This window comes from Sciurus vulgaris (assembly GCF_902686455.1).
Source record: "Sciurus vulgaris genome assembly, chromosome: 8".
Lineage (NCBI taxonomy): Eukaryota > Metazoa > Chordata > Mammalia > Rodentia > Sciuridae > Sciurus > Sciurus vulgaris.
The window spans coordinates 88,363,521-88,390,367 of record NC_136468.1 but is presented as its reverse complement, the minus strand read 5'-3'; the positions used below and the strand labels follow the sequence as shown (position 1 = coordinate 88,390,367).

Sequence of the window (26,847 nt, the reverse complement as noted above, 5' to 3'; positions counted from 1 at the left end):
CCTGGGACACCCCTCCCCCCAGACATTGAGCCTGGAGGCTGGGTAAGGATCAATCTTCCTAGTACCCCACAGGCTTTAGTCAGGGGACACATGGGTAGATTTCCAAGACTTTCTGCTGCATACCGTTGAAATTGTTAAATTAATAGAATATATGTGTACATAATATCTCCTTTTGTTTAATTTACACACCCCTTATGAGTTCGGTCAGATAGCTCTTTTCTTATGCCATAAAGCAGTTACATATGCTTAGTATAAAATCATCCCCAGATATTTAACAACTCAAAAGAAAAAAAGGGGGCAATTAAGGAAACATAAACAACCCAACACTCTGCTATGGAGAAGAGGACTTGAGGTTAGAACTTATTAAGCAGCTGGTACAGGACTTCTCAAATTCAATAGTGTGCAATTTTTTGGTTTTGCCTTTTTGGTTTCTAAAGTTGACAAAGCTTTTAGTTACATTTACCTTCGGCATTCTCTGGGGAAGATCATGCTCCTAGTCAATTAGGTCACTGAATTAAAAGAAACCACAATATCTTTATTAATTCTTTTTAAAAAGCTCTTATCTCAGAGGGGTATTTTTAAAAATATACAGAATTGCATTTCTCTTGAACACTGTATCGCCTGTGATGGGATATCAGTCCAATAAAAAAACTTTCTCCTGCTAGTTTAATCAAGGGAAATCTCTTTAGAGTTTCTATGAGGGAAGGAGATGTGTTGAAAGGAGAAATAGCCATTTGCCCGCTAATAAGTGGATATATATCAATTTAGGACACAGAAAGAACCAAGGCAGAATTTTTCATCTCCCCACAAAATCCCGATGCAGTCACAGACTCTTCAATGAAAGGACAATACATAGGTTGAAAAGGGTAATATAACTCTCCCTCGTACATATACATTGTTATAAAGATGAGACATACGAAATTTTAGGCAAGATATGATCACCACCCAAACATCCTTTATGTCCACATTTTTTCCTGGGTAGAGCTTTAAGTTCATTTTAGATTGTAATCAGAACAACTCAAGTCAAGTCTTTTTTTCTCAATCCTGAAATATACCTCAAAATCCTGTGTGAGAGTGGAATGATTTAGGGTCTGGAATTTAATTTTACATGTTAAAAAGAATGGAGGTGGAGGATGAAACATGTAAGACAAGATGATAGTAGGAGTTGAAGCTAGAATTTGGGCATATGGGGGTTCATATCACTTTTGTATATATTCAGGACTTTTCGTAACAAAAAGTTGTCTTTTTAAATTGTGTTAGGCAGAGGTGGCAAAATTATCCCTTGCAAGGGGTCTAAACAAAAATGATCTGTTGGATAGGCATCTGGAGTTGCCTATTTAATCTATGATTTCAAGGACCAGAAACGACCCTTGCTCGTTTTTTCCATTTCTCCAGAATCAGCCGACCATCCCCGATGGTTTCTTTCCGGCAAACTCCCTTTCCCAACCCATAAACTGAGTATCCAAACCCAAGGCTGAGGGTTGATTAATGGAGCTTCCGTACTGGGCTCCCCTCACCAGAGTGTAAAGACCCATAAAAACTAATATCAAAAGTTTTATTGAGTTGCTTCGTTTCCCTGAGCATTGGGCCAAGCGGGGCTCCAGCTCCGGGGACAAAGGGACGGCGGCTGCTTCATGAGCAGCATCAGACACTCCAGGCCGGCTCAGTGAGGATCCTCAGAGTCAGCCAGAGGTTCCGGGGAGGACATCCGAACCAGGTAAATGCCAGAGGGGACTCACCTTCCATTGATAACAGGTGTATTTACAAAACCAGAGAGGGAATGGAGAGGAGTTGGAAAATTGAGAATGGGTAAGGGGGGTGCACCAGCCACCTCAAAGTATGTCACCAGGCTGGTCTGACGAGGTGGAATTTTTTTCTTAGGGGTTGGTATGATGCTTGTATTTCACCCCACATGACATCGGATGTGAACATTCACTGCGTGTGTGTATTCGCTGGATGTGTGAATGTGTGCGTGCATACCAAGGCGCACACATCATGATTACAATGTACAATGTGCCCGTAAAAGTCTGATACAACTCAGTGTGTACTGGAAAGAATCCGATATCCCCCTTCCTCCTGGCTGTACTGGTTGAATTTCCTTCCCTTGGTTGCTTTGTGCTTTAAGAATTCGCAGCCCAGGTTTCGGGGCGTGTGTGGTCCCTTAGTGTTCTAGGGAGGGATGGACTCCGTGGGCCCAGGCCGCCTGGCTGCCTGCACTGGTTTCTCGAGGAGAAAGCCGCAGTCCGATGGGGCCAGGCCTTACATACAAACCACCCTACTTCCTTCAAACGCTGAAAAGTCTTCAGTGTATGTGTTGACATTAAAGTATCCACAGCCCAGCACTGGTTTTCCTGTTTTGTTGCGGCGTGAGCATCAAGCTCGGGTGGGGGTGGGGGCCGGCGGTTAGGATTCCTTTCGTGCAGTGGAGGGACTGACTACGTCGTCGTCGTCGGGTGCAGAGATTCCTCATCCTTCTCCTGTGGCAATCGCACGGGATTCCCAGAGCCGTTCCACTCTCTCCCAGCTCCCTGGCCCAGTAGACGGTGGCTTCACTCCCTGGGTAGATTGGGTCCCAGTAGACTGGTGCCCTCACCCGCTAACCAGCAGGCACTTTGGGAATGCGGTTCCTCCTTTTGGTGGAGGTTCTATTAATACCCGGGAGTTCAGTTCCCCTGCTTCTAATGCACCTTCAGATGCTTTAGGCGGAGACTGTTTCTAGGTCTAGTGAGGAGCATGATAATGTTGGGTGCAAGGAGTCCTCCCTCCACCACTACCTGGACCACTGGCGTCGGAAACACTGAGACCGCCTTAAAGGCCAGGTCTCAGAGACCGAAGCACACGCCCACACTCCAAGTTCGCCAAGGTTGCGAAAAGCCAACCCTTGGGAGTCCGAACGCTGCTGGCCGCCACTATGCAGTGAGGTGTGCGTGGTTGCGGGGGGCGTGCTTCTCATTGGGAACCTGGGACTCAGGGCAGGTTGTTCTAAGCGAGGAGGGTACTGCGTGTCTCCTTTCTCAAAGATCCCCAGAGGAAACAGGACCAGGGCAGAGCCAAAACTGAGGATCTCCCCGCATTTCTGCTATCCTTCGTGAAGCCTAGTGGCTTTGTGGTACTGGGTGAAACCTCCCAGGCACAGGAGAGCTGCTCCCTTCAAATACTTGCTGTCCTCAAAATCCACCCTACGAGGGGATCTTAAAGGCAAGGTGGGTTCAGTGTGGGTCTTCCTCAACCTTGCATTTCCATTTTCAAGTGTTAGCATTTGGACACCATGGTGCAAAGTGACTTCCCATGGTTCAAAACTATCCCCACAGCCTTGAACCTTTCAATACCTTATTATTGCTTCCAAATGCTCAAAAATCTAGAACAAAAGCTTGAATGACTCAGGATGCCCCATTTCCCTACCCACTGGCCAGCTTCAGCCCAGGTTTCAGAACCTACCTACACCTTCCCTTTAAGAAAAGAGGGTTTAGCTTCCACACCAGTGGAGACAGGATTGAGGATACTCAAAAAGCCCACCATGAACAGAGCAGTCTCCCCTTGCTCCTTTCCCAAATGGTGTGCTCCAGGGAGGATTCAGAAGTGCTACTCTGAGAATTTTCCCCTTCTCTGTTGTTCCTGGCCAGTCTCAGTCCCTCAGCCATTTTTTTCTTTCTGGATTTTTTTTTTTCTTCATTTGCCATTATCTCTGTGCTCCCAGTCCCCCTGAGGTGGAAGGGAGAGGGGTTAAGATATCTGCAAAGGCAGCTCGTAAAGCTGCTTGGATACATTAGAAACACATGAATATCCTGAAATACAAAGTGTCTTTAAAACCAACCAAGGAATGTTTATCCTAATGCTGGGTAGATGCAAAGAAGTAGTGCCAGGGAGCAGTGCTGACAGCCTCCTCCAAGTTAAAGTGAGAGCAGGTAAATTTCATTTGCAAATTAAAATCAAATTCAATTAAACCCTGATTATCCTTTGTTCTTTTTCTCCCAATCCTGGGAGAGGAGGGTCCCATATCCCAGTCTGTCATGGAATCCCCCACCCAGAAAGACCCAGCCAAGGTCTCTGCCTTCAGTGGGAGGCTCAGGGAAGTCAAGGCCCTACAGAGTGCCCTGGCCCAACTCAGGAGGTAAGAAGTCAAGTTATTTTGGAGCAGTAGAAAGGCTGTGGAAACTCTTTGAACAAAGGCTTTGCTGCAGCCGGCGGCCCTCAGGTTCTGCGGCACTGCCCTCTCAGGGCTCCTCCAGAGAAATCTGGGCACAACAAGCAGAGCTTGGAAAATAACCCCCGTCTCTCCCACCTCCAGTCTTCCGCTTTGCTCTGTTGCTCAACTGGCTACTGCTGCCTGAAAATCCCAGTGGGTGCCTTGGCTTGCACCCATGGGGTTGTCTGAGGATTAAATTGTTCAATTTGATGGTACTTCTCTGCAATCTTATAGGACTTCCTGAGCCTGAGGGACAAAAAAAAAAAAAAAAAAAAAAAAAAAAAAAAAAAAAAGCAGGAGTATGGCTCAGAAAGGTCAGACCAGCTGGGCAGACAACCAAATCTTCACCTTACTTTTGAGAAAAGAGGAAGAATGCTGGGAGGGTCCATGGTCCCTTCCAAAAACAGTCCAGTCTTCATTGTCCTCTGACCTTTCTTTTTCCACCGCAAGCCATTTTAGTGGCTTCCTGGTGGAGTAAGAAACCATATTGGGAACTATTAAGGAATCTCTTATATTCTTCAGTAAAAAACCAAAGAACAGGTATTATTCTTACTTCCAAGTTTGTAGGAAATTCTAGAAACTCAAATCTAAAATTATCCACAGAGCTCATTCAAGTTCTGTAAACCATCCTGCAAATTGATGGCTACAACTCAATGTCTAGAAGGACATACAGATATTTAAAAATAGTGAAGGCATGCCAAGACGCCTGGTAGAAAAATCACACCATATATATTGAGATCCAAGACAAGAAAGGACAAGCAGCCTGCCTCTCTCTAAGTAACCATATCTTGAGAATTTAAAAAAATCGATAGGGAGTCATAAATCTCAATAATTCTAGCCCCAAGCCCTTCCTTGGTGGGGGTGCCACGTGTGGGAAACAAAGCAGAATTAATTTGATAAGCGACCCAATGCCTTCCTCCCTGCCCACCAGGCGCTGTCCCTCCCAGACAAACCTGCTTGTGGCTCCTCAGAGGACAAGATGAAATCTTGTCTCACCATTTTTGGTGTGGAGGGACCCAGTCGACTTTGGCAGTCTGGAGCTGAGGCCCTTCCTCTGCTCGCTGGGCTCCCGGCTCCGGTGAAGTGGCGGGGGGAGGGAAGAATGTAGAGCTGGCCTTGGCCGCCGTGTGCACCAGCAACCGCGCCACGGCCAGAGGTGAGCTGGCACAGGCGCCGGCTGAGGGGGGCTTCCCAAGCTGTGTTTTCGTTTTTCCGGGTTCTGGCTTGAAAACAGAATAGACTCGAAACCCCGGCCAAGAGCAGGGCGGAGGCAGAGAAGAAGAGTCGGTAAACACCGCCCCAAAAACTCTACGAAGGCAGCAAAAAATGCTGGGTAGCCAAACAGAGCCAGAAAACTAGAATTCCAGAGGAAAAGGGAACTAAGAGTAAGGGGAGGTGAGCGGTGGGCCTTTTGCAGCCGCCTTGGTCTCCAGTTTGCAAGGCACTTTTCTCACGCTGACTAGACTGCAACTTCAACTTGACCTTGGCCTCCAGCCGCGTCTGACCCGTATGTAAAACCGCCCTCAAGGTCCCTAGGAACTGGGGCCTCGAACCCTACTCTTTCTCTTTGTCACTGTGAGTTTTACAATGCCACTTGGAGAGAGGAAGAGGGTGGGGGAATGAGGAAAGAGCCGGAAAGTAACACAAAAATCAAGCCTTTACAGAGTCTGGTTCCTTAATCTGCAAATGGCCAGTCAGGGAGAAGGTAAACTGGGGGCAAATCAATATTTACCCAGAACTGCTAAAAAGTCAAGAGGGAAAGGAAGCACTGGGTCGGGGGGATATGGGAGTAGGAGAAGGTTTTATTGGGCGACACTTACATTGGTCAGGGCAAGTTTGGAATCTGGGCAGATAAAAGCCTAAGCCAGCCTCATCAGTCTGAACCATGCAGGAAGCCCAGGGGCCTTAAGAGCAAACCAGTGAGATGGTATATGCAGTGCCCTGGGTTTAGGGATGAGTCTGCAAGCTGGAACCAAAGAGCCCATCTAAGCCTGGCTGCTCACTAGTATGCCTGAGATGGAAGGGAGTCCAGTACACTCCCCAGCTTGCATGGTCCCAAATGTGTCCACTTTCACTTTGAATGCCTGTTCCCTTTATGGGCAACTGACCAGCTCACAGTCATACAATCAGAAATGGAAATATTTGGCCCCAAAGTGGAAGGATCCTCAAAGCCCCTCTTGGTGACTCCAAGAGGGGGTAGTTGGCTTTGCTCTGTTAGTACCAACACTCAGCATGGTTCCAGGGCAGAGATGCATTTCCTAGGCACAAAGGAAAGACTTCTCGAATTGGTTCTTGGGACTGGGCACCCTCTGCAGGCTGGAGTGCCTACTTGGTGGGGAAGGCATCGAAGTAACCCCAAGAGCCTCTTTCTTTTTTCCCAAACAGAATGCAATTGCGGGATCCCAGAAGCCAAGAGTCAGGTCCATCCCAGGTTCTATGCAACAGATTGCTGAGGCCCCAGATCTGAGGCTGGAGTCCCAGTCAGCAGCCCAATCTGGGGCATGTTCCCCCTAAAGCCCCTTCCAGGAGAAGCCAGCAGAAACTGGTGAAACAGGAAGCACAGGAGAATGGTGCTCTTTCCATCTCTGTCTCTGAAGGAGGAAGAATTGTTACTGGGTCAGAGTGAGAAACAGCTATATTCCTGTGTGAATGACTGTGTGTGTGCGTGTGTGTCACTGTGGGATATATGAGTTGTTCAGAGTCTGTGGACCTAAATGTAAGTGTATAAAATTGCCCGCTAACATGGGTACAGAGATGGGAAGGAAGCTCCTAAATGCAGTCCAAGTTTCCGGTGGGAATGTCCTGGGACCCATGAGATAGGCCTTTCCGAAAGAACCAACAATCAGCAAACGCCCTGCCCCTGTTCCCCTGAAAGAGAGCCCAATTGAGAATGTGACATTGCCGAAGCCAAAAATGCGTACAGCAGACGTAGGGTCTCCCTGTAAGAAAGATACCTGGAAAGAAAACCGCCCAAAGGCCCCAAGAAATGCCCAGTCTGAGCTAGGCTGGTCCCGTCCTCCCCAGTCTCTCATCCCAGGCCATTGCTGGATTTACCTGACCAGTCCCCACGGCCTCAGGTCACAACCCAACTGCGTGCCCACGTCCCCTCCCCGACTCTTGCGCTGAGTTGGTCCTCGCTGAGATAAGGGAAGGGAAGGGGGGATGCGAAAGATACGCAAGGAAAGGGGGGACGCGAAAGTCACGCCCTTCCCTTCCTGTGACACCCACACGCCGGGTTTTCTGCCCCCCCCCCCCCTGTGTCCCTCTCCTGTCCCCTGGGTGAACGCTGCGCGGTCGCGCGGCGAGTGCTGGTGCTGGCGCTGGTGACCGCGCGGGCGGCGGCGGGGACCGCGGGTGCCCGAGCGGAGCTGGGGTTGGAGCCGCCCGCTTTGCATACGCCGTGGGCGGAGCGGGGGGGGCCGGGCCAATGGGCGGCCGCCTGGCGCGACCCCGCGGGGCGCGATCCGCCCCCCTCGCTCGGGCCCCGGTCCCGCGCCGCGCGCTCTTCACTTCTTGGGGGCTTTTTAAAACAGCGCCACTGGGGTCTTCTCCATGCGGCTCGGGCTATGACAGCCTCCGTGCTCCTCCACCCCCGCTGGATCGAGCCCACCGTCATGTTTCTCTACGACAACGGCGGCGGCCTGGTGGCCGACGAGCTCAACAAGAACATGGAAGGGGCGGCGGCGGCGGCGGCGGCGGCGGCAGCGGCAGCGGCGGCCGGGGCCGGGGCGGGGCTTCCCCCACCCTGCGGCTGCGGCCGCGGGGGGCAACTTTTCGGTGGCGGCGGCGGCCGCGGCAGCCGCGGCGGCGGCGGCCAATCAATGCCGCAACCTGATGGCGCACCCCGCGCCCCTGGCGCCTCGGCGCCGCGGCCGCCTACAGCAGCGCGCCGGGGGGAGGCGCCCCCCGTCGGCCGCCGCCGCCGCTGCTGCCGCGCCGCGGCTGCCGCAGCCGCAGCCGCCGCTTCGTCCTCGGGAGGGCCCGGCCCGGCGGGGCCAGCGGGTGCGGAGGCCGCCAAGCAATGCGTCCCTGCTCGGCGGCGGCGCAGAGCTCGTCGGGGCCAGCGGCGCTGCCCTATGGCTATTTCGGCAGCGGCTACTACCCGTGCGCCCGCATGGGCCCGCACCCCAACGCCATCAAGTCCTGTGCGCAGCCCGCCTCGGCCGCCGCCGCCGCCTTCGCGGACAAGTACATGGATACTGCGGGCCCGGCGGCTGAGGAGTTCAGCTCCCGCGCTAAGGAGTTTCGCCTTCTACCACCAGGGCTACGCAGCCGGGCCTTACCACCACCATCAGCCCGTGCCTGGCTACCTGGATATGCCGGTGGTGCCGGGGCTCGGTGGCCCCGGCGAATCGCGCCACGAGCCCCTGGGTCTTCCCATGGAAAGCTACCAGCCCTGGGCGCTGCCCAACGGCTGGAACGGCCAAATGTACTGCCCCAAAGAGCAGGCGCAGCCTCCCCACCTCTGGAAGTCCACTCTGCCCGGTAAATGGCGCCCCCTTTTCAGCCCCGGTCTTCCGGCTCTGCTCTAGCTTCTGCTCTGTTCACGCTGGGGGTCATTCGGGTGCCCCTCTGATCTTTCCTTGGCCTGCCCTAGCGGCGCTGCACCCCCTGGGAGACGGACCCCGGCTGACTGGCGCTACCCGCGCCGCCCTAAGTTGAACTGGCCCTACTTGGGTAAGGGGTGCTGGGAGGGAGCTCGTGGGGACCCTGGCTACCTTCCTTCTCCCTCTGCCCCGCCCTCCCCAACCCTTGACAAGAACTTAAGGATAAGAAATTGACCTGATATTCGGTTCATCAAATTGCTACTCTTCCTTATCAGAGAAATAGTCTCACTGTAGAAGCACCGAGCGCTGGGGCTCGGAGCTAACTGAGAGGATCCAGGCACAGGAGTGTTGTTACTCTAGATCGGGTGTTAAGGTGTGGGCCGCCGGGCTAGGAAAAACACACTCTGCGTATGCAGGATAACCCCTTTGGGGTGGTCACTGGAGCTTTGGGAGATCTCACTCAGTGCAAAAACTAACCGTCCTCCGGACTAACCCTCAGATTTTGGCTTAAAGCCGGATTGTACAGATTGTACAGAGCATGGCAAAGCGCAGCCGGCACTGCAAGGCTGGTGGCTCAGATCGCGCTGTCTCGTGTGTCCTGGCCTGGGTCTGATCTCTGTGTAACTTGCCTTCTCCCCTGTATTCCAGATGTGGTCTCCCATCCCTCGGATGCCAGCTCCTATAGGAGAGGGAGAAAGAAGCGCGTGCCTTACACCAAGGTGCAATTAAAAGAACTCGAACGGGAATACGCCACGAACAAATTCATAACCAAGGACAAACGGAGGAGGATATCAGCCACGACGAACCTCTCCGAACGGCAGGTTACAATCTGGTTCCAGAACAGGAGGGTCAAAGAGAAAAAAGTCATCAACAAACTGAAGACCACTAGTTAATGGATTAAAAAGTGGAGCACAGGGCAACTTGAAGAAATGCTTCAGAACTGATAGTTTTGCCCAGATAATGGTAATAATGCTGAATAATAATTGAAGAATTGGAAAGAGAGACACTGGCATTTCGCTCTCCTAAGAGGGAATTTCCTTTTAATGAATCTACAACTTTTTAAAAACTTTTTTAAATGGTAAAGACTGCCACTTCCTCCCACCAACAACCATTAAGTGACAACTCTAGAGTAAAACGTCAACACCTAAATACGAAATTTCAGATAAGTTACGAATTTACTGAAATCTTGTAAGTATTTATGTGACCGTTATATTTTAGGACACTATGTTAGATGGTAATAATCTGAAAGTTGGTTACAAAAGCAAGAGTCTGTTGTAAACATCTGCTTGTTCTTCTTAGGTCGCCATTCCCTTTGCATGTTAAGTGCCCTGCTCAGGTAAATTTAGTGAAATTCCTACCGTTGTATGTTCTGAAAAATGTTTTCATGTATAGGTTTAAAGGGAAAAAGAGAAGGTACTGAAATAATGGTCTTTAACTATTTAGTATGAAGGGAGAAAGGAGAGAAAGGTCTTCTGAGGATCATTTGTCTGATAGTAAATACAGCCCCTAATCCTTTGAGGCTAGAAGGAAACACCAGGTTGGTAATGTCCTTCTGATAATAACAAGCGTATTTGTGGCATTTGGGCTACCCCAATATCAGGGATTTCACAAAGAATTGAGGTACTTTTAAAATGTTTAAATCACCAGATGATCCGCCAGGATTGACGTTTTGTCAGATCTCCCAGAAAGTCCCACCCAAACATGCAGGACTTCAGTTTGAACACAATTCCTTTTTTCATTTAAATTGGCATTTTCCAATATTTGCTGAGCATTTGGCTGGATAAATCATTTCCCTTTTTTTTTTTTTTTTTTTACTTTTAAAAAAAACTGAATGGAAATCTATTCCCCTGAAATATTTAGATGTCTACATTCTATATTTTGATCTATTAAGGGTTTAGTATTTTCCTTGTTTATTGTGTTATGAGACTGCATTAGAAAGTTTAGGGATCATCTTCACTGCACATTTTTAACCAAGCAGTTATTTCAACCAGCACATTCGTTTTGTTCATATTCACTATAAATACTATCTTGTAAATAAAACATTCAGCACACTGTGAAAAAAATGTATTTGTGCACCTGCTTTTTAAATATTTCTACTAAAAATTAGACTTGTAGGATAGTGATATAGTGGTATTGATTCTGTTAATAAAATAGACACTGCCATTAAAATCTGAAGGAAATACTCGTTACTTTCCTGTGCTAAATGTGCTCTGCACGGAAAGAAAAGGAAAAGGTTTGGATTATCAAACCAAGGACCATTCACTTCTATTAATTCAGCTTTTTTTTTTTTTACTACAAATTTTTTAAGAAAAGAGGGAAATTCCTCATAACCAAATCCCAAGTGTTTCAAAGAGATGAAAGTGTCAGGTATTCTGAAAAGGATAGAAGAGAAAGGAGGAAGAGCTAGTACAAATTCCCAGGCTCCCTGTGGAAATGAAAACTAGTTGTTTTTGTACCAGCAATGCCTAGACTGTCATATTTTAAAATCTGCTGTTGGATTTGAATGTGTCTGAAAGGGCAGGTTTTGATATTTGTTGAAATGACAGGACTAGGTAAGGCTTTAAACCTGACCTTGACAAAAAAAAAGACAATTTGTGACCTTGACTTTTGACAGCTCATGAATTGGCCTGGGTTGGATTAGTAGATCAAGGGCGCCACCTCGTGTTGACAAGCCTTCTTGTAATTCTTCAACTTCAAGGGAATCAAGACCTCTTACCTCCTTGACTTGTTGTTTTAGAGATTTAATACTCATTCATTTGGCTCCGGGGGAGTAAATCTGAATATATGTAAATTATACATGTTCCTGTATATATGTGAATATACCATATATGTGTATACATGTATACATTTGCATATCAGTGCTTGTGTGTGCTTGTATATATAATTGTAGAATCTGTACAGATATAATAACATTAATTACTGATGACCCAAGACAATGTAACTTAAAGTGATTTTTAGAGTTCAGGTACAAAATGTATGCTACATGATGAAGTTTTGTTCCTTTCTTTAATGGCCAACTTTGATTTGTCTTCACAGCAGCTCAATCAGATTACTGAAAATCTGTTTTAAAGCTGTACAGTTTTGTTACAGTCCAAGAGGTGTTCTTAAATAACCATTCTTTTCTGGCCCTCACCCTCCAAGGTGGTCTCCCACCCTAATTAGAGCTATTGGGGAGTCTTTACGGCAAATAAAAAGTTTCGGATGCCTTGCTAACTCTAGAGTTCTAGAGTTACATTTCAGAAATTCAAAGAAATCCACCTCTCAAGAGGTCAGTAAGGAGAACTTATAAATATCTCATATCTACAAAATGACCATAATATGGAGGCAGAAGAAGAGTTCCTGAATAGCTCAGAGCTGAGTGCTGCTCCAGGGTGGTGTGCAATCTTATACTGATGCTTGCAAATCTGCCATTTGATTTGTGGGAGAAATAAATATGTTTAATATTAACAACCACCATCAAAACTATAATAATAATATTATTATTATAAGCATTATATCTACTGTTTATTGACCCCTAATTACACATCAAGTGCTATGTTCGGAGTCATAAATAACACATATGTGTGTTTATATAATATACACATATGGTAATTTTTTGTCAAATCCACACATGTATTAAAACATTGGTAGAACCAGTAACCTTGGGATGCAGAATTTTCAGATGCCAATTAATTTTGCCTTTATGTTAGAGGAGAGTGAGTGAAAGAACCAGATTCAGGATGGAAAATGATATTGGTTAATTACAAACATGGCTGCTGGAAACCTCTCCAATCTTTCCAGAAGACTGAAAGCTTTATAAATGAAAAATTATGGAAAGAATCTAAAGCTTTAAAAAGAAAGGATGGTTCTGAAACTTATTGAATGGTCTCATGAAGTGCAATCATATTTTGCTGCCCGGAGGATTTTCACTCCACTTGCGGAAACAAATGAAAATACTGCTGCAGATCCACCTCCCCACGTCTTGTTCCACAGTTCCACTTCTAAATGAGCTACCATCAAGCCAAAGTAATGACTTTCTCCCAAAATGTTTAAAGTGGTGGAAAATCCCCTCAAAGCTGGACCATACACTGTGCTTATGAACAGCGCCAAAGGGGACTCTCCTGTTGATGGGGGATATTTTTCCTTAGATGTAAGAAATATTCTGAACCTCAGGCCTAGGAAAGAGGCCAATAACATCTCCTCAGCTGGAATACCGTCCCTTTCAATAGCCACCATCACTGCAGGAACCCTGGGTAAAGTAGTAGCCTTCTTTTTCTCTTTCTCCATTTTTTGAAACTGTAATGACAGAAGATATATCAGGGCACCCCCCCACCAAGTTAAAAAATGGTTGTTTATAGTGTCAATCTTACCTAACTTCCATCTTATTTAAAATAATTCATAGCTCTACCAGATAAGCTGAGGTGGGCATGGATTTTGATGATTCCTTAATGCCTAAATAGCAATCTGCCTAAGACATTTAGAACAAAGACAGCCAGGAGGACATCAGCCTCCTTCTGCAACATAGGAATAATAATGTCAGACCACTGACCCATATAGTGAAAACCTGATTTGAGTATTTTTGTTTCTAAAAAGGAAACTCTTCCTGAATAAAAATTATAAATATGGGACTTTAAAAACCCTACTTTTCCAATATGCTCTTCATATTGTCAAATTTATTAAGTTATTTTAACTGGATGATTACAAAATGTCACTGGGTGTTTCGCCACTGTTTATGCCTAATGCAGAACTGAACCCATCCATTTAAATTGTTCTTTTAATAGAAAAGGGAAGAAAAAAATAAGAAAGGGGTAAAGGAACATTGTTCATTTTTAAAACTCGAATGAAATGATTTCTTAGAGATTCACCATAAGGCAGTGAAATTCAGCTGACACCGATACATTTGTATGTAAGTACTCAACGACCAAATTTCACTATATAATAGATATGTGCAGATTACACTCTGCTGTGTGTTTGGAAGGTTGGGTGAGGATGCGGCAGCTCCCTTCCTCTGCGAATTCCCCAGTTCAGGAGTGGAGACGGAGGTTGCCCAGGACTACTAATCCCTAGACCCCGTTGGTTCAGAGACGCCTTTCTGGACTTCTACGAAGGAGACGCAGGAGACGCTAGCGGATTCTGATTTATGGACATTCCTTTAAACTTGATCGAATGCGTGTCAACAGCCCAAGACCTGGAGAATCAGAGAAATGTGCAGCGAGTTTCTCGCGTCCCATTTTTCATAAGCAAAGATGTAGCCTTATCCGAAAGGCCTGGGGAGATTTATTCCTAGGTTTTAAGACAGGCATGCTAATTCAGTTTTTATCTGCTCAGCCGCCCGGTAAAGAAGAGCCAGTTGCCTCCTTTATGTAAATGTTCATTCAATCCTCACGCATCTACCCAGCACCGACGAATGTCTGAGAGATGCTTGTTATTTTAAATTTTATTTTAAAGGAAGAAAAAAGGTGCTGGCACAGAAAAATTCCCTCCGTGAAAGCCGCCAAGGCCTTGCCACAGTTGATTTCATTTCTGAAGGGCTCTATCGCGCTGCTGAAGAGCTGGATCCACCCGGCAGAATAATTACAACGGGTGTCAGGTTTTCAAACCTTTGGTAGAGGTTGTGTGGCAGCGCGAGGCCTCCCCCAGTGCAGGCGTGTGGACAAGTGGGAGAAGCCCCGCTGTGGACTCAGTGGCCTGATGTTGTACCCCTCAGGACAGAGGTCCTAAATCCTCCACGCTTCCACATGAACCCCCTACTCAAAATGGAGGCTTCAACCCTTCTAGAACCTACTTTGCTCGGATCACTCTAGGGCGGGCCAGAGACCGACTGAGGCTGAGGGCCAGACAGTGGAACCCCGAGGCCCGCTGGACGTTGGAGGGCCGGGGACCTGCTGGTGAGTCTCCCCAAAGCTGCAAGCTGACGTCACCGCAGGCCAAGCGGGCCGAGCGGAGCTCTCTAGGAGCTATTTGACGAGGACAAGTCGATTCAAATGAAGGTTTTGTGCGGGTGCCCCCTTCTCCGCCCCGCCCCTCCCTCCCCAAGAGAATAATCGGGTATTTAATCTCTCCTGGTCCTAATTCTTGGCAGCGTGGAAGGTGGTTTGCAACGGGAAATAAAACTTGACAGGAGCATTTTCTCTAAAAGGGGTTTTGAGACGGGCTGAAAAGAAACCGTGTTTTTCTCTACCAAATACTTCCGCTTTCTGAGCCCAGAGTTGAGCGGTGGGATGAGATCCGAGGGAGCCGAGCGCCAGCTGGGCACTTAGGCCACGTTTTGGACGCGAGCTGCTGAATCCGAGCGCTCCAGGCAGCCGCTCTCTCCACCTGGGCGAGGAAGCCGCTTCGGGCCTCCCTGCGCCCGGCGCATCTGCCAGGTTGGGCTCTGTGGGCCCCGGCGCCGCCCGCAGCCTGACGCCAGGACCGGGTGCACCCGACCTTAGCACCGGCGGGGGCTGGGTTGGCATACAGAGTAGTACCAAGCGCGGGCTGAGGGTACCAGGGGTCAGGCGAAAGAAGAGGGCCCTGGAGAAGGTCTTAGATTGCTTAGCTTTAGCTCTGCGCCTTCTGGCCTGGGGGGATTGGGACAAGAGCTCCCAGGGGAGGTGGTGAGAAGCAGTGTTGGGGGCTTTGTCTCTCGGCTGCGGGCCTGGGAACACTGCACAAAATGGAGGGGGGAAAGGGGTGAGCGGCGCAGCATGCGTGGGTTGTCTGGGCTGCGATTGGGTGAAAGAGGCTGGAGACAGCCGCGTCCCCCTCCCGGCGGCACAGAGAGTGCTCTCCTCTCTCTACATAAAGGTCAAGTCCTCGGCGTCACTGCCGCCTCCATGGTCAGGGCCGGTGGCGGTAGCGACCGACCGCAGCGGCGATTTCAAGAAGGCGCAGATGTACATTTGGCGGGTCATCATTCCTGCTGCAAGTGGGTTCTGGTAGCTTGGGTTCCAGCACTGGAGCAGTATTCTTTCTTGACGGCCAACGTCCTTACTCCCAGCCCTGTTGGAAAGGAGTCCCGCGACCAAGGGTAGCCCAGGCTATGTCCTCGTCCCGGAAGAGCGGGATCTTCCCCATCCCAGGAGACTTCGGAGCCTGCGGAGGCCTAGCCAGGGCAAGAGAGAGCGCCTGCAAGCCCAAGGGAGCAGATGTGGCTGGATCGGAGTTCTGGGTCCGGGTAGGAACAAGTGGCCTGCAAGGCCAGCGGCCGGGTATAGCATAGGAAAGCAAAGACCTTGCTAAGTTCCCTGAGCCCAGACTCTCTATCAGGATATGGTAGGCCTTTAGTGACCCTTTTTGCTTTTCTACCTAAAATCTGCTCTGAGGTGGACTATGTTGATGTAAAGACGTCAGGTTCCTGGACCTCAAGAAGCCTTCACTGTGCTGTGCAGAGGAGGGAACCCCTTAATGCCCTGCCCATAGCCTTCCTGCAGTAGGTCAGTGCTTCAGGCTCAGCAGCAAACAGCTTAAGCCTAGTCTGCATCTGTGTCTTTCACCCTAGGTGCACCAAAGAGGACCTGCAAATGATTTTTTTTTTTTTTTCAAAAACTGAAAAGCTGGGGTTTACCCCTAGGACTGCATAGGCAGGATTGGGCCTAGGGTGAGGAGTGGTGGAGATATATAGCAGAAGGGATTATAAATGTATCATGGCAGAATTGCCTGGCAGTGTGGGTGAGAGAGGCTCTTAGGGCAGGGCTAGATAGGAGCAGAAGCTCTTCTCAAGCATGGAGTGTGAGCCACCAACATCACTGAGTAGAAATGGAGCTGCCCTAGAAGGTATTGGGAGCTTGGGGTATAGGGGTATTGTGAGCCATAACCTTGGGGACTAAGATCAGGAAATAGAGCCAACATTCTGGTTGAACTGCACTCTTTTGTTGTTCTTATTGCAGATATACTCGGCAGGAGAAACCCGTTTGGGCCGAAACTGCCAGGAAAATAGAAGGCAGACACTGAGAACCAGGGCTTTGCTTTTTAGTTTTCCCCAACCTACTTGTTTCTCCTCTGAAAAAAAATAAATAAATAAAGTCTTCTCTAATGAGTTGGCAACAGTAAAAACAAAAAGTTTTCAAAGGCAGTTACCCCCCCCCCCATCAGTTTGAGACCCACTAAACTAAATGATAACCAAATTGCTTGGGCAATTGAGACACTCAACTGAGCCTTGTGCCCCACCCCCCAGTGGTGACCAGAGAAGAATATGGACTTCCTTAGGTATTTGGGGGCACTGGAGGATGATTGAACCCATTAGTCAGAACAAGAAGCAACCATGAGGTCAAGTTCAAGGCATTACCTGTTTCTGTGCTGTAGGGAAGGGTAAGAAAGTTTTGGGAGGGCTGATGCCTTGACAAAGGGACAAATTAATCCCTGCTTCCACCTGGTAGTAGAGAAGTGTTCCTCTGATATTTTATTGAAGCAAAAATGGTAGATTGACCATGATCTGCCAATAAACCATTGCCTGAAAACAAATACTGGGAGATCTCCTAGGCCATCCCAGACAACCCATCTCCCTAGCACACTAACAAGGACAGTAACCCCAAGGACACCTCATACTTGGAAAGAAAGATTCCCCAAATGGAGACCTGGCCTTCAACCCTGTTTAGAGCTCTGGGGCCATTTCCACCTTCATCCTCCCAGCCAATTCTTGCACTTGTGTGCAATATGGTCACCAGTGTAGCAATAGTCTTTTCTTTGACTTTTTCAAAACACTGCAACATTTGGGGACAGAGGAAAATAAGGCCTCATATCAACAAAGGGAGGCAAAATATTAATGATGCCCTAAGCAATCCACTGAGAAACACTGCAGATAATTAGGAATGAGATTTGGGCTGTCCAATGTGCCCAACCCTTCTCAGGTCAGCTACCATGGGAGATTGCCCAGGCTAGAAAAGTAGGAACTGGGTCCCCAGAAGAGATGTGTTGTTGAGAGAGGGAGAGATAAAGAGAAAGCAGACATAGTAGGGACTTGGGATAGAGAATTCCAAAGAAGGAGATGAGAGACCCAGTTCAGATCTGGAAGGAGGGGTGGGAAATCTAATACACCACTTTCTCTATGCCTGAGTACTAGGTGCCCTCCAGTGGCATCTTAGCTCTTGCACACCCTAGAAAAGGCATCAGAAGAAGAGGGAGAACTGAGAAGGGGAGACTGGCTGAAAAGAGGCAGGATGGGAGGAGAGCTAGCCAGACCTGCAGGGCAACAGGACCAGTTTGAGAAGGAATGTGTCGAGTGGGAAAAACTTGGTTTGACAGTTACATTATGGACTGCACGCTGTGCATTCAAAGGGCTGCAACTACAGGTACTTGGAGACTTCAGATTTCCAGATTCAGGAGACAAGGAGCATCTGATGTCTCCCAAGCCAGTCCCAAGGATAGAGAGGACAGCCTATCAGCCTTTCCAGTTGGAGTAAGGAAGCTTGGAGTCCAGAGGTGTTCTCTTCCCCATAACTCTATCCTCCCTTGGAGTGAGAAGGTGTTAAGCTGCCTGTCAAGTGATGGTTCTTGCAGCACCTGTCCCTTGAATGTGTTGGAAACGCCCCAGCACGACAACCGGGGTAACAGGCTTCCAAATGCCCAACTGCGCAATGACTGCCCCGAGGCCACCCCGCCCAGGCTTCGTGGAGCGGCTCGCCGCTGCCCAGACCTCTCCTACTGCAAGAAGAAGCGGATGCGGGCAGAGGCGCCTGGATACACTTTATTCTGATATCCCGCCTGGGAAGGAGGGTGGAGCGCGGGTTGTACTGTCCATCATCCCAAGACAGTCGCAGTCAGCCCTCCGAAGAGGGGCCGGGAAGCGATGCACAGCACCGCCCCCCCCCCCCCAACTTTAGAACCAAATCAAGTCGAAGCCTCAGAAAGGCTTGGCCTGTTTTGCTGACCGAATCTCTTTAGCCATTTCCGCCTGACAAGGCTGGCGAGGGCGCGGGCCTTCTCTCAGGGTGGCCACCTCCAAAAGCTGCGCCGGGAAGAAACAGGGCCAGCCCTGCGGAGAACTGCCTAGAACTTGAAGTTCGGAAAAACAAGATCAGATTGAACCGGCTCCCTCCCTTCTTTACAGACACACACGCACCGTCAGGCCGCCGCCACTTCCTGCCTTTGTTTTTCTTCCTCCAAACATTTTTGGCCTCGCGCATTAGCCGCCGTGGGTCTCCGGACTGACGATTAAAGGAAATATACGCTGAAGTGTGTTTTCCGAAGATGGCCCTGCGCTGTGGAGCTCTTGAGAAAGAACAGCTCGTGGGAAATCAGTCGCCAGGGCCAATGTCACAACCTTGCCCGCCGCGGTCTCTTCAAGAAATGGAACTCGGACTTGGCCTTCCGGGGTGGCCTTAGCCCTATTCGGGTCTTCCTCAGAGCCCAGCTCAGTTTGGCTGTTGGGCTTCCTGCAAAGCCGAAGAGTCGATTAGGCTCATAGGAAAGTCAAAACCAAGGTCCCGCCGTTCTGCCTCCGTTCTTCCCCAAGATTTGGTCCGAACCTCAGAGCGGCGCCCACCCTTTACCCCTGCCGCCTGCACAGAGAAACATTTACACTACCTGTCCATATTCCGCGCAAGTGGGGCAGGAGCGGTCAAAGCTGGGAACATTGCGCAGCCTTGGGATCTGAGCACCCGCTTCTTGTTCCTTCTGGGGAACTAAAAGCATTCGGCAGCTCTGGGGCGTTTTCCCTGCTGCTGGCATCAAAAGCCTCTTCCCTCATCCATCTTCACGGCAGCGCCCCCACACGCCCCCTTCCAGGATGCAAGTCCCTCTGGGCACCCGGCTTCGGTACAGCTTGCCCAATTACCCTGCCAACTACTCCTGGAGCTCCTTCCTGTGCCCCAGGCTTTCCTTGAGAATTCTCCTTGTCTCCTTCAGACACCCACAGGATCCAGACATGCAGGCACCCACTCCGCTTGACCCTGGAGGACACAGAAGGCAATGGTTATGCAGAACACGCACAGACCCTTACCCACCTTTTTGTGAGGACCCCTTCCCGCTGGTACCAGGGAAGGCGATCTAATTAAGAGAGGGACTGTGTTCTGCCTGGGGAGGTAGCCTGGCGTCCCCCAGCTGGTGGGCCACCGCGGCCCCACTGCTCAGACACAAGCTGAAGTTGACTGCCAAAACTGCTATAAAACCACAGGTCTGTCTAGAACTGTTTTCGGTTCTCCTAGACGCCCCCGGGTTCAATTATGGTCTTAAAAGCCCTAATACAAGTGCAAGAATTTGTTTGCCTTCACCCAGGGGCGGGGCGAACCCTGCAATGGTGGCGCCTTTGTTATGGCAAAGTCACTGAAACCCTTCATGCATTCCTTTTGTTCGAGGGTAGGGGTGGTGAGGACTGGGTGGGCTGCTGAGAGAGTTTGGGAGAGTCAAAATCAAGACAGCAAGACAAGGAACTGCTTAGATACTGCTGTTTGAATCCTCTCTCCCTTTCATATTCTGTCTCCAAGAACAGATACTGCAGACAAATATTTTGCCTTGTTGGTCACCGCTGGAAATAGAAGTTTTTTCACTGCAGGGCAACCCACAATTGTGATTCCCAGCTTTTGGAGGTCTCAAGCTACCCTTCCTCAATAACCTTCCCTCTCACTGGACCTTCTTATTAACACTGCTACTGCCCTCTACGAAAGCCACAGTGGACAAATATGTCAAGCTGAAGATACACGAATAATTTCAAGTTTAGCTCTCAGGGATTCAAGGGGCATGAAAGTTCTTGCAGCAAATCCTGAATAAAGAGTTCATTAAACCAATGTGTCTGAGAGCTTGATTTGTGATAAGCAACCCTTGTAAGGGGGGGGGGCACATAAACATTAATGCTAATAAATTAGTTTACTCCACTACAGAATAATTACTTGATATTATTGATATTTACAGTGGGTATTCAAATGCAATGGTGGGTCATTATTTGGGGAAAATACATAACGAGAATATTTCTTTTCCAGTGCAATACATGATTAAATTTGTTATTGAGTCAGTTACAGTCAGCTCAGCCATAAATAAATGAATCGATGTTGACACTTAAATACCAGAGATCTTAGAGTTTATACTCTAAATCTCCCCAAGATATGTAAATACCTTTGGCTGTTGCATAGATGGGAAAAGGGAAAAGGTTTCTATTTTTCATTTTCAGATTTTTTTCCTGTGACACCCCCACTCCTTCGTAGAGTTGTAGGTCCGGGTCCCCTTCCTGTTCTTGGCCCTACCTGGCTGCTCTGTGCCCTCTCCCTTCTTTCATTTCCCCCACACATCGTTCCTTCAATCCTGCAGAATGACAAGCATTATTTTGCCTACTTAATTTCCCAATGTATTCCTCCCAAGAAACATAGGTTCAAACCAGTAACTGTGGCCTCTGCTTTTATCTTTAGAGCAAACCTAACCGTTTTAAGGCATCCTTATTGCCCAAGGTGCAGGGAGTTGGAAAGCATCTCTCTCTCTCTCTCTCTCTCTCTCTCTCTCTCTCTCTCTCTCTCTCTCTCTCTCTCTCTCTCTTTGGTATTGTACTCCTGTGGAATGAGTAGACACAGAGCTTTCTGAGTTTCTGCCTTGCACATCTCTCACTTTCACTCTTAGGATTTGTAAGGAAAAAGAAGAGGCAAGTCACCCCCAGGACTCCTTGGCTATCACTCCCTCCTTGCTGGCCCCCCTTTTCCTCCACAGCCCCATAGCTGGGCAAGCATCCTGGTGGGGGTCCCCCAAAGGTGCAGCATACCCAGGGGAAGGCTCCTCGGATGTCAGCGCCTCTAAAACAGCTCAATGCTCGCCTCAATTGCATGGCTTCCCGATTCCTCAGCTCCAGAAGACCAGGCAGGCGTGCGAACCGGAGAGCAGAGGCGCAGCCCCAGAGCGTCTGGCTCAGCCGAGTCACTGGAACCCGGGCAGGCAGCTAGGAGAAGGTGGTTTCTCCAAGGACAGCGGGTAGGGTGAGGAGACCGGCAGGGAAGATTAAGGGAAAGGTGGATCCCGGGTGAGACGAAGGCTCTTCCGGACCCCGCGAATCATTGACAAACCGCGGGGGAAGCCGCCTTGGTTGTTGACGGTTTAGGGACGGAAGGCACTAAAGCGCTTCGGAAGTGACCGTGAATGCAAGCGTGTAATCAAGTCACCGTGCAAATCGGACAAGCCTCGAGGCCGGCACATCCACGGCTGCAAACCCTGGCCCCAAAGGGGGTCTGACCAGCTTCTGAGGCTGAGGTGCTTCCCAGAGCAAGCCTTTGGGAGGGGGGCTGCAAAGAAGTGGGTGCGAATGTAAGCCTCTAGGAGAACAGACTCTGAGACCACCGGCCACACAGCTTCGGGCTTCCACCTGGTCACCCCCAGTCCAGAGCATCCCTCACCTACCCGGGGAGTGGGGGTGGGGATATCGGGAGTTGAGATCTCTCACCGCCCTCGGCGCACTCGAGGGCCAGGATCATGCAGCTGAGCAAAAGCAAGCTGCACCCGGGCGCACCCCAGCCTCACCGCGCGCCGGGAGGCCCCCCAGCCAACATGAGTTACACCGGCGATTACGTGCTTTCGGTGAGAACACCGAGTGACGATCTGTTGCTTCCCCTGAGGTGGCTACAAAGAAAGGAAGCCGAGGAGGGAGGGGAGGGGAAAAAAAGGAAAGGGGGGAAAAAAGGCCCGGACTAGCTCGCAGCTTGTCAATTTCAACATCGGGTCACATGACCAGCACCTCCCTGCTAAGGATGGGGATAGATTTCCACGTCAGCTTACGTCTCCAAATTTCTACTTCACGGATCCGCTTCAAAGAGGCAGCTGCAGTGGAGAATCATGTTAAGCTCGGCTACTGCGGAGAGCCCAAGGTAGCCCAATGATGGATTTTGATGAGCGTGGTCCCTGCTCCTCTAACATGTATTTGCCAAGTTGTACTTACTACGTCTCGGGTCCAGATTTCTCCAGCCTCCCTTCTTTTCTGCCCCAGACCCCGTCTTCGCGCCCAATGACATACTCCTACTCCTCCAACCTGCCCCAGGTCCAACCCGTGCGCGAAGTGACCTTCAGAGAGTACGCCATTGAGCCCGCCACTAAATGGCACCCCCGCGGCAATCTGGCCCACTGCTACTCCGCAGAGGAGCTCGTGCACAGAGACTGCCTGCAGGCGCCCAGCGCAGCCGGCGTGCCTGGCGACGTGCTGGCCAAGAGCTCGGCCAACGTCTACCACCACCCCACCCCCGCCGTCTCGTCCAATTTCTATAGCACCGTGGGCAGGAACGGCGTCCTGCCACAGGCTTTCGACCAGTTTTTTGAGACGGCCTACGGCACCCCGGAAAACCTCGCCGCTTCCGACTACCCCGGGGACAAGAGCGCCGAAAAGGGGCCCCCAGCGGCAACGGCGACCTCCGCGGCGGCAGCGGCGGCGGCCACCGGCGCGCAGGCAACTTCAAGTTCGGACAGCGGCGGCGGCGGCGGCGGCTGCCGGGAGGCGGCGGCGGCGGAGGAGAAGGAGCGGCGGCGGCGCCCCGAGAGCAGCAGCAGCCCCGAGTCGTCTTCCGGCCACACTGAGGACAAGGCCGGCGGCTCCAGTACGTATAAAGGCAGCGCCCCGCGCTTTATGAAAGGGGAGTTGGAAATCTAGCGCAGCACCGCTGTTAAATTTTTATATGCTGTTTTATAAGCATATAAGGTTTATGAAGGGCCTTTAGGTTTCCCCCAACAAAACTTTGTTATAAAAGGCGGGATCACGTGGCGAGTGCTGAAATTGGCCGTGAAATACCCACCGGCCAAAGCATGCCTGCAAAAAAAAAAAAAAAAAAAAAAAAAAAAAAAAAACCAAAAAAAAAAAAAAAAAAAAAACACAACTCCCCTTTTCCCTTTTTTCCTTTCCCAGCTCCCAAACTCGGCAGCTCGATCCCGCTCGGGGCCAGCTCCAGGCTGGGGAGCCGGAGGTGGGCGCCTGTAAATTCCCCCTGCAAGGGCTTCAGGAGCCTTTGATAGCGAGGTAATCCGGAGATTTTTATAAAAGCCATGTGTTGCGCCGGGACTCTAGTCCCGGCTGGGATTCAAAGGCATCGCTGTTTAATGACCGCGCTAGGAGCGCGTTTAACAGATAAAGTGGCCCGCTTAGCTCGAGCAATATATTAAAAGAAACAAATTAACCCAAAGTTGGCCTTTTTGTCCAAAGGAAGCCATTTTCCTCTGGCGCTGTGGCAATTACGTGCCGTCTTCTGTCCAACTGCATGTTATTCACAATTGTTATTAAATCTGTCAAAAGTGAATTTTTTGTTTTTTGTCTCGTGGGGTTTTTTTGCTTGTTTGTTTAAGGGGGGAGCAAACAGAACCTTCCTGAAGCTTCGGAAAGCGTCTGTTGCCTCCACCCTACCTAATATAGCATTCCTGCCCCCCGAAAGAGCCCTGGCTGTCTGGTGGTGGTGCTTAACCGAAAACCAAGGGTAGGGGGGCTTCTGCTGCCACCTCCCACCTCGAAGGAACAGGGAGGCTGGCGAAGGATGCAGGAGCTTATGGCTAGGACTCAGGCTGACAAAGACCCGGCAGCCGCCCCAGATGTTAACGATAGAGGAATAGTGGGCGCAACAAGGAAAGACTGGGGCCCGGGCCGCCTTTACTACCTCGGGAACAGGCGGCCCAGGTGCTGAAGGTGAAATGTCCGCAGGCGGCTGTTTGTTTAGTCTGGCGGGGCAAGAAGCAGCCAGCAACCCCCACTCGGCTGCTTTCAAAGCGCCTTCAGCAGTGCAAACTCGCCTGTTGCTGTGAGGAGCTCTCCTTTCGGCTCAGGGGGCAGCGGGAGCACCTTCCCGGGGGGCCTATCTAGGAAGCTGGCTTTTATCTGTGGCTGAGCCTCCCACTGCAGCTCGTCCTCAGCCAGCAGTAGGAACCTGAGGCCAGAGCCTGGAGAGACCTTAAGGGGGCTTAGGCTGGGCCTCCAGACCTGTGGCCAGCCCCTTTCCCTAATTTGGGGCTCTGGGAGGAGGATTGCAGGCACTGTACCTGGCTCAACCCCTGCCTTTCTCCCTCCATAGGTGGCCAACGAACCCGAAAAAAGCGCTGCCCCTATACCAAGTACCAGATAAGAGAGCTGGAGCGAGAGTTCTTCTTCAGCGTCTACATCAACAAAGAGAAGCGCCTGCAACTGTCCCGAATGCTCAACCTCACCGACCGTCAAGTCAAAATCTGGTTTCAAAACAGAAGAATGAAGGAAAAAAAAATTAACAGAGACCGTTTACAGTACTACTCAGCTAACCCACTCCTCTAAGGCTCCAGCCGGCTGGAATTGGGTGGGTGGCTTCCTACATGTGAAATCATATGCAGAGTTTGCCCTTGACAAGGTCAAGCCACACAGTGACTTTGGGGGGAATAAAAGGAGGTGTACAAGAGAGGGGAAGAAGCTACACTGAGATAGCGCAACAGGAGGGGGCCTGGGACTCTCTTGGTTAAGATCTCAGTGGTTAAGTTTCCTAATAATAATTGGATTCTGGGAGTTGTGCATCAACTAGAATGAATGGTTTGGGACCCCTGGTGGTTCATTCTTGGAGCCTGCAGAGCTTGGGGCTGGGTGTGGTCTCCAATGGGGACTAGGCCCCCTGCCAGGGCCCCTGGAGACCAACCCCTCCCAGGACCCTCCACACAGAGCCTGCCCACCCCTAGGACTCCTAAGTCAAGAAGCTGTGTGCTCTCCAAGCCCATTTCAGCTTGGGGACAGGGCAAGAAAAGGGGAGGGTTCCTAGATGCCCAGAATAGGCTGCTTTCCAAAGCCAATGTGAAAGGCAGTTGAACTAAGAAGTAGCTATTAGGTAGAAGAAGGCTGAGGATCCTTGAGGGAAAAAGAAATCTACTGTCCAGGTGGTACTGGTGTCTTTCTATCCCTCCTAGCTACCCACCACACTGTTCCAAGCCTAAGCTCCTAGCAGTCACCTCCTGCAGCCCACCTGGATTTTCTTCCTGCCAAACGGGGTCTCCATCCCAGCCTGCTGCTCAGGCCCAAAGGCTGGTGCAGAGTGGACTATTCCCTGAGGTGGAAGACATGAAAAAGCAGAGAGGCTGCACCCAGGCGCTGGCCCCTGAATCTCCGCAGGAAATGCCTGTGGAGTGCTGTGGAGTGCAGCAGTTTGGCAAAGTCCCCACCACATTTAATGAAGCTTGGACTGGCTCAGTGTGAGACAGCAGAGCAGCTGGCCTGGCCAGCGGGTCCTCAGTTATGGCTATAAGGGGATGGAGTCCCCCAAAGTCCCCGATTTTCTTGCCACTGTCTGCTCTCATTGGCTTACAACTGAGCTTGGAAGCTTCCGGTGACCTTCCAGGAGCTGGAGAATGATTTGGAATTATTTTAAATGATAAATATTATATTATATTATATATATATTTCCCTGAAGGAACCAAAGCGAATTTTAAAAGATGCAATGTAGAGGGGGGTAAGATGAAAATATTTAAAGGCTCTAACTGTTTACAGTGTTCCACGGTTAAACATGCTCACTGCTAAGAATATTTGAATGTATGCTTCATACAGGGATGGTGTTCAAAAGACTTGTAAATAAAGAAATCATAACCTAATTTGTTTGAATACATTTTTTTTTTTTTTTTTGCCATTAGTTGATTTCCCTTGGGGTGTTAAGAGGGAGGAATGGTGTTGAAAATGGTCTTTTTAATCTCTCACAACCTTTGAAAAGTGTTGGGGGATTCTTGGAGGCAGTTCAGCCCACCAGGATCTGGGGACCTCATCTGGGAAAGCCAGGCACCCTCCCTCTGAATCTTTTCCGCCTCCCTGTGTTAATAAATGTCCAATGGTTCTGTGTGATGGAAGGGTTGACCTGTCCTCGATTCTTACCCATTGAATATGCCACAGCATGTACACAGGCAACAGGGCACAAGGAAAATAAAGACAGTGGAAACCTGAGTATTGGGTCCTGGTGTGACATTTCTCTCCTTGCTTGCCTTTTACTGCCAAATGTCTCCCCTCCCTACACCCTTTTACTAGTAAAAGGGCAAGTTATGGAGCCCCGGAAGGAATGAGGAGGTAACTGAATCAGAATTTAGCTACAATAAAAAACAAACTTAAGGAGTCAAGGTGGTTGGTAGACTATGTCCTTGTGGAAAGTGGGCTCTTAAGGGTGGAATCTCAGGCCCTAGAATGTGGGTTTTCACCTTCTCAGAGTGACCTCAGCCCTAGAGAAAGCCTTGGGGCCTAAGGAGGCCAATGGGTCTGACCCCAAGTTGCCCTTGTTCACT

General features: G+C 49.8%; 2 protein-coding genes and 1 long non-coding RNA gene across 5 annotated transcripts; 2 read left to right on the top strand and 1 right to left on the bottom strand.

The window, feature by feature from the left end:
- Positions 1–7,707: 7,707 nt before the first annotated feature.
- On the top strand, positions 7,708–9,873 carry HOXA13 (homeobox A13). Its single transcript, XM_079152620.1, is given in 8 exon segments — positions 7,708–7,916; positions 7,918–8,047; positions 8,049–8,078; positions 8,081–8,117; positions 8,120–8,209; positions 8,212–8,429; positions 8,431–8,671; positions 9,382–9,873. Coding segments are annotated over 8 exon segments (1,155 nt in total). The 5' UTR covers positions 7,708–7,752; the 3' UTR covers positions 9,627–9,873.
- Positions 9,874–18,361: 8,488 nt separating this feature from the next.
- On the bottom strand, positions 18,362–25,678 carry LOC306668800. 2 transcript variants are annotated; one of them, XR_013765979.1, is made up of 5 exons: positions 25,551–25,678; positions 24,689–24,795; positions 21,377–21,890; positions 19,219–19,583; positions 18,362–19,067 (listed from the first exon to the last, which is right to left on the bottom strand). It is a non-coding gene; the product is annotated as an uncharacterized lncRNA (long non-coding RNA). The 2 variants fall into 2 exon arrangements; XR_013765980.1 differs by lacking the exons at positions 24,689–24,795; positions 25,551–25,678 and having other exon boundaries at positions 21,377–22,445.
- HOXA11 (homeobox A11) lies at positions 22,465–25,557 on the top strand. Of its 2 annotated transcripts, XM_079152552.1 has the most exons (3): positions 22,465–23,189; positions 23,495–23,605; positions 24,645–24,745. In XM_079152552.1, exons 1-2 carry the CDS (start codon positions 22,478–22,480, stop codon positions 23,596–23,598), a joined length of 816 nt encoding a protein of 271 aa, XP_079008678.1. In that variant the 5' UTR covers positions 22,465–22,477; the 3' UTR covers positions 23,599–23,605; positions 24,645–24,745. The 2 variants fall into 2 exon arrangements, with proteins under 2 accessions (XP_079008678.1, XP_079008677.1); XM_079152551.1 differs by lacking the exon at positions 23,495–23,605 and having other exon boundaries at positions 24,645–25,557.
- Positions 25,679–26,847: the final 1,169 nt, after the last annotated feature.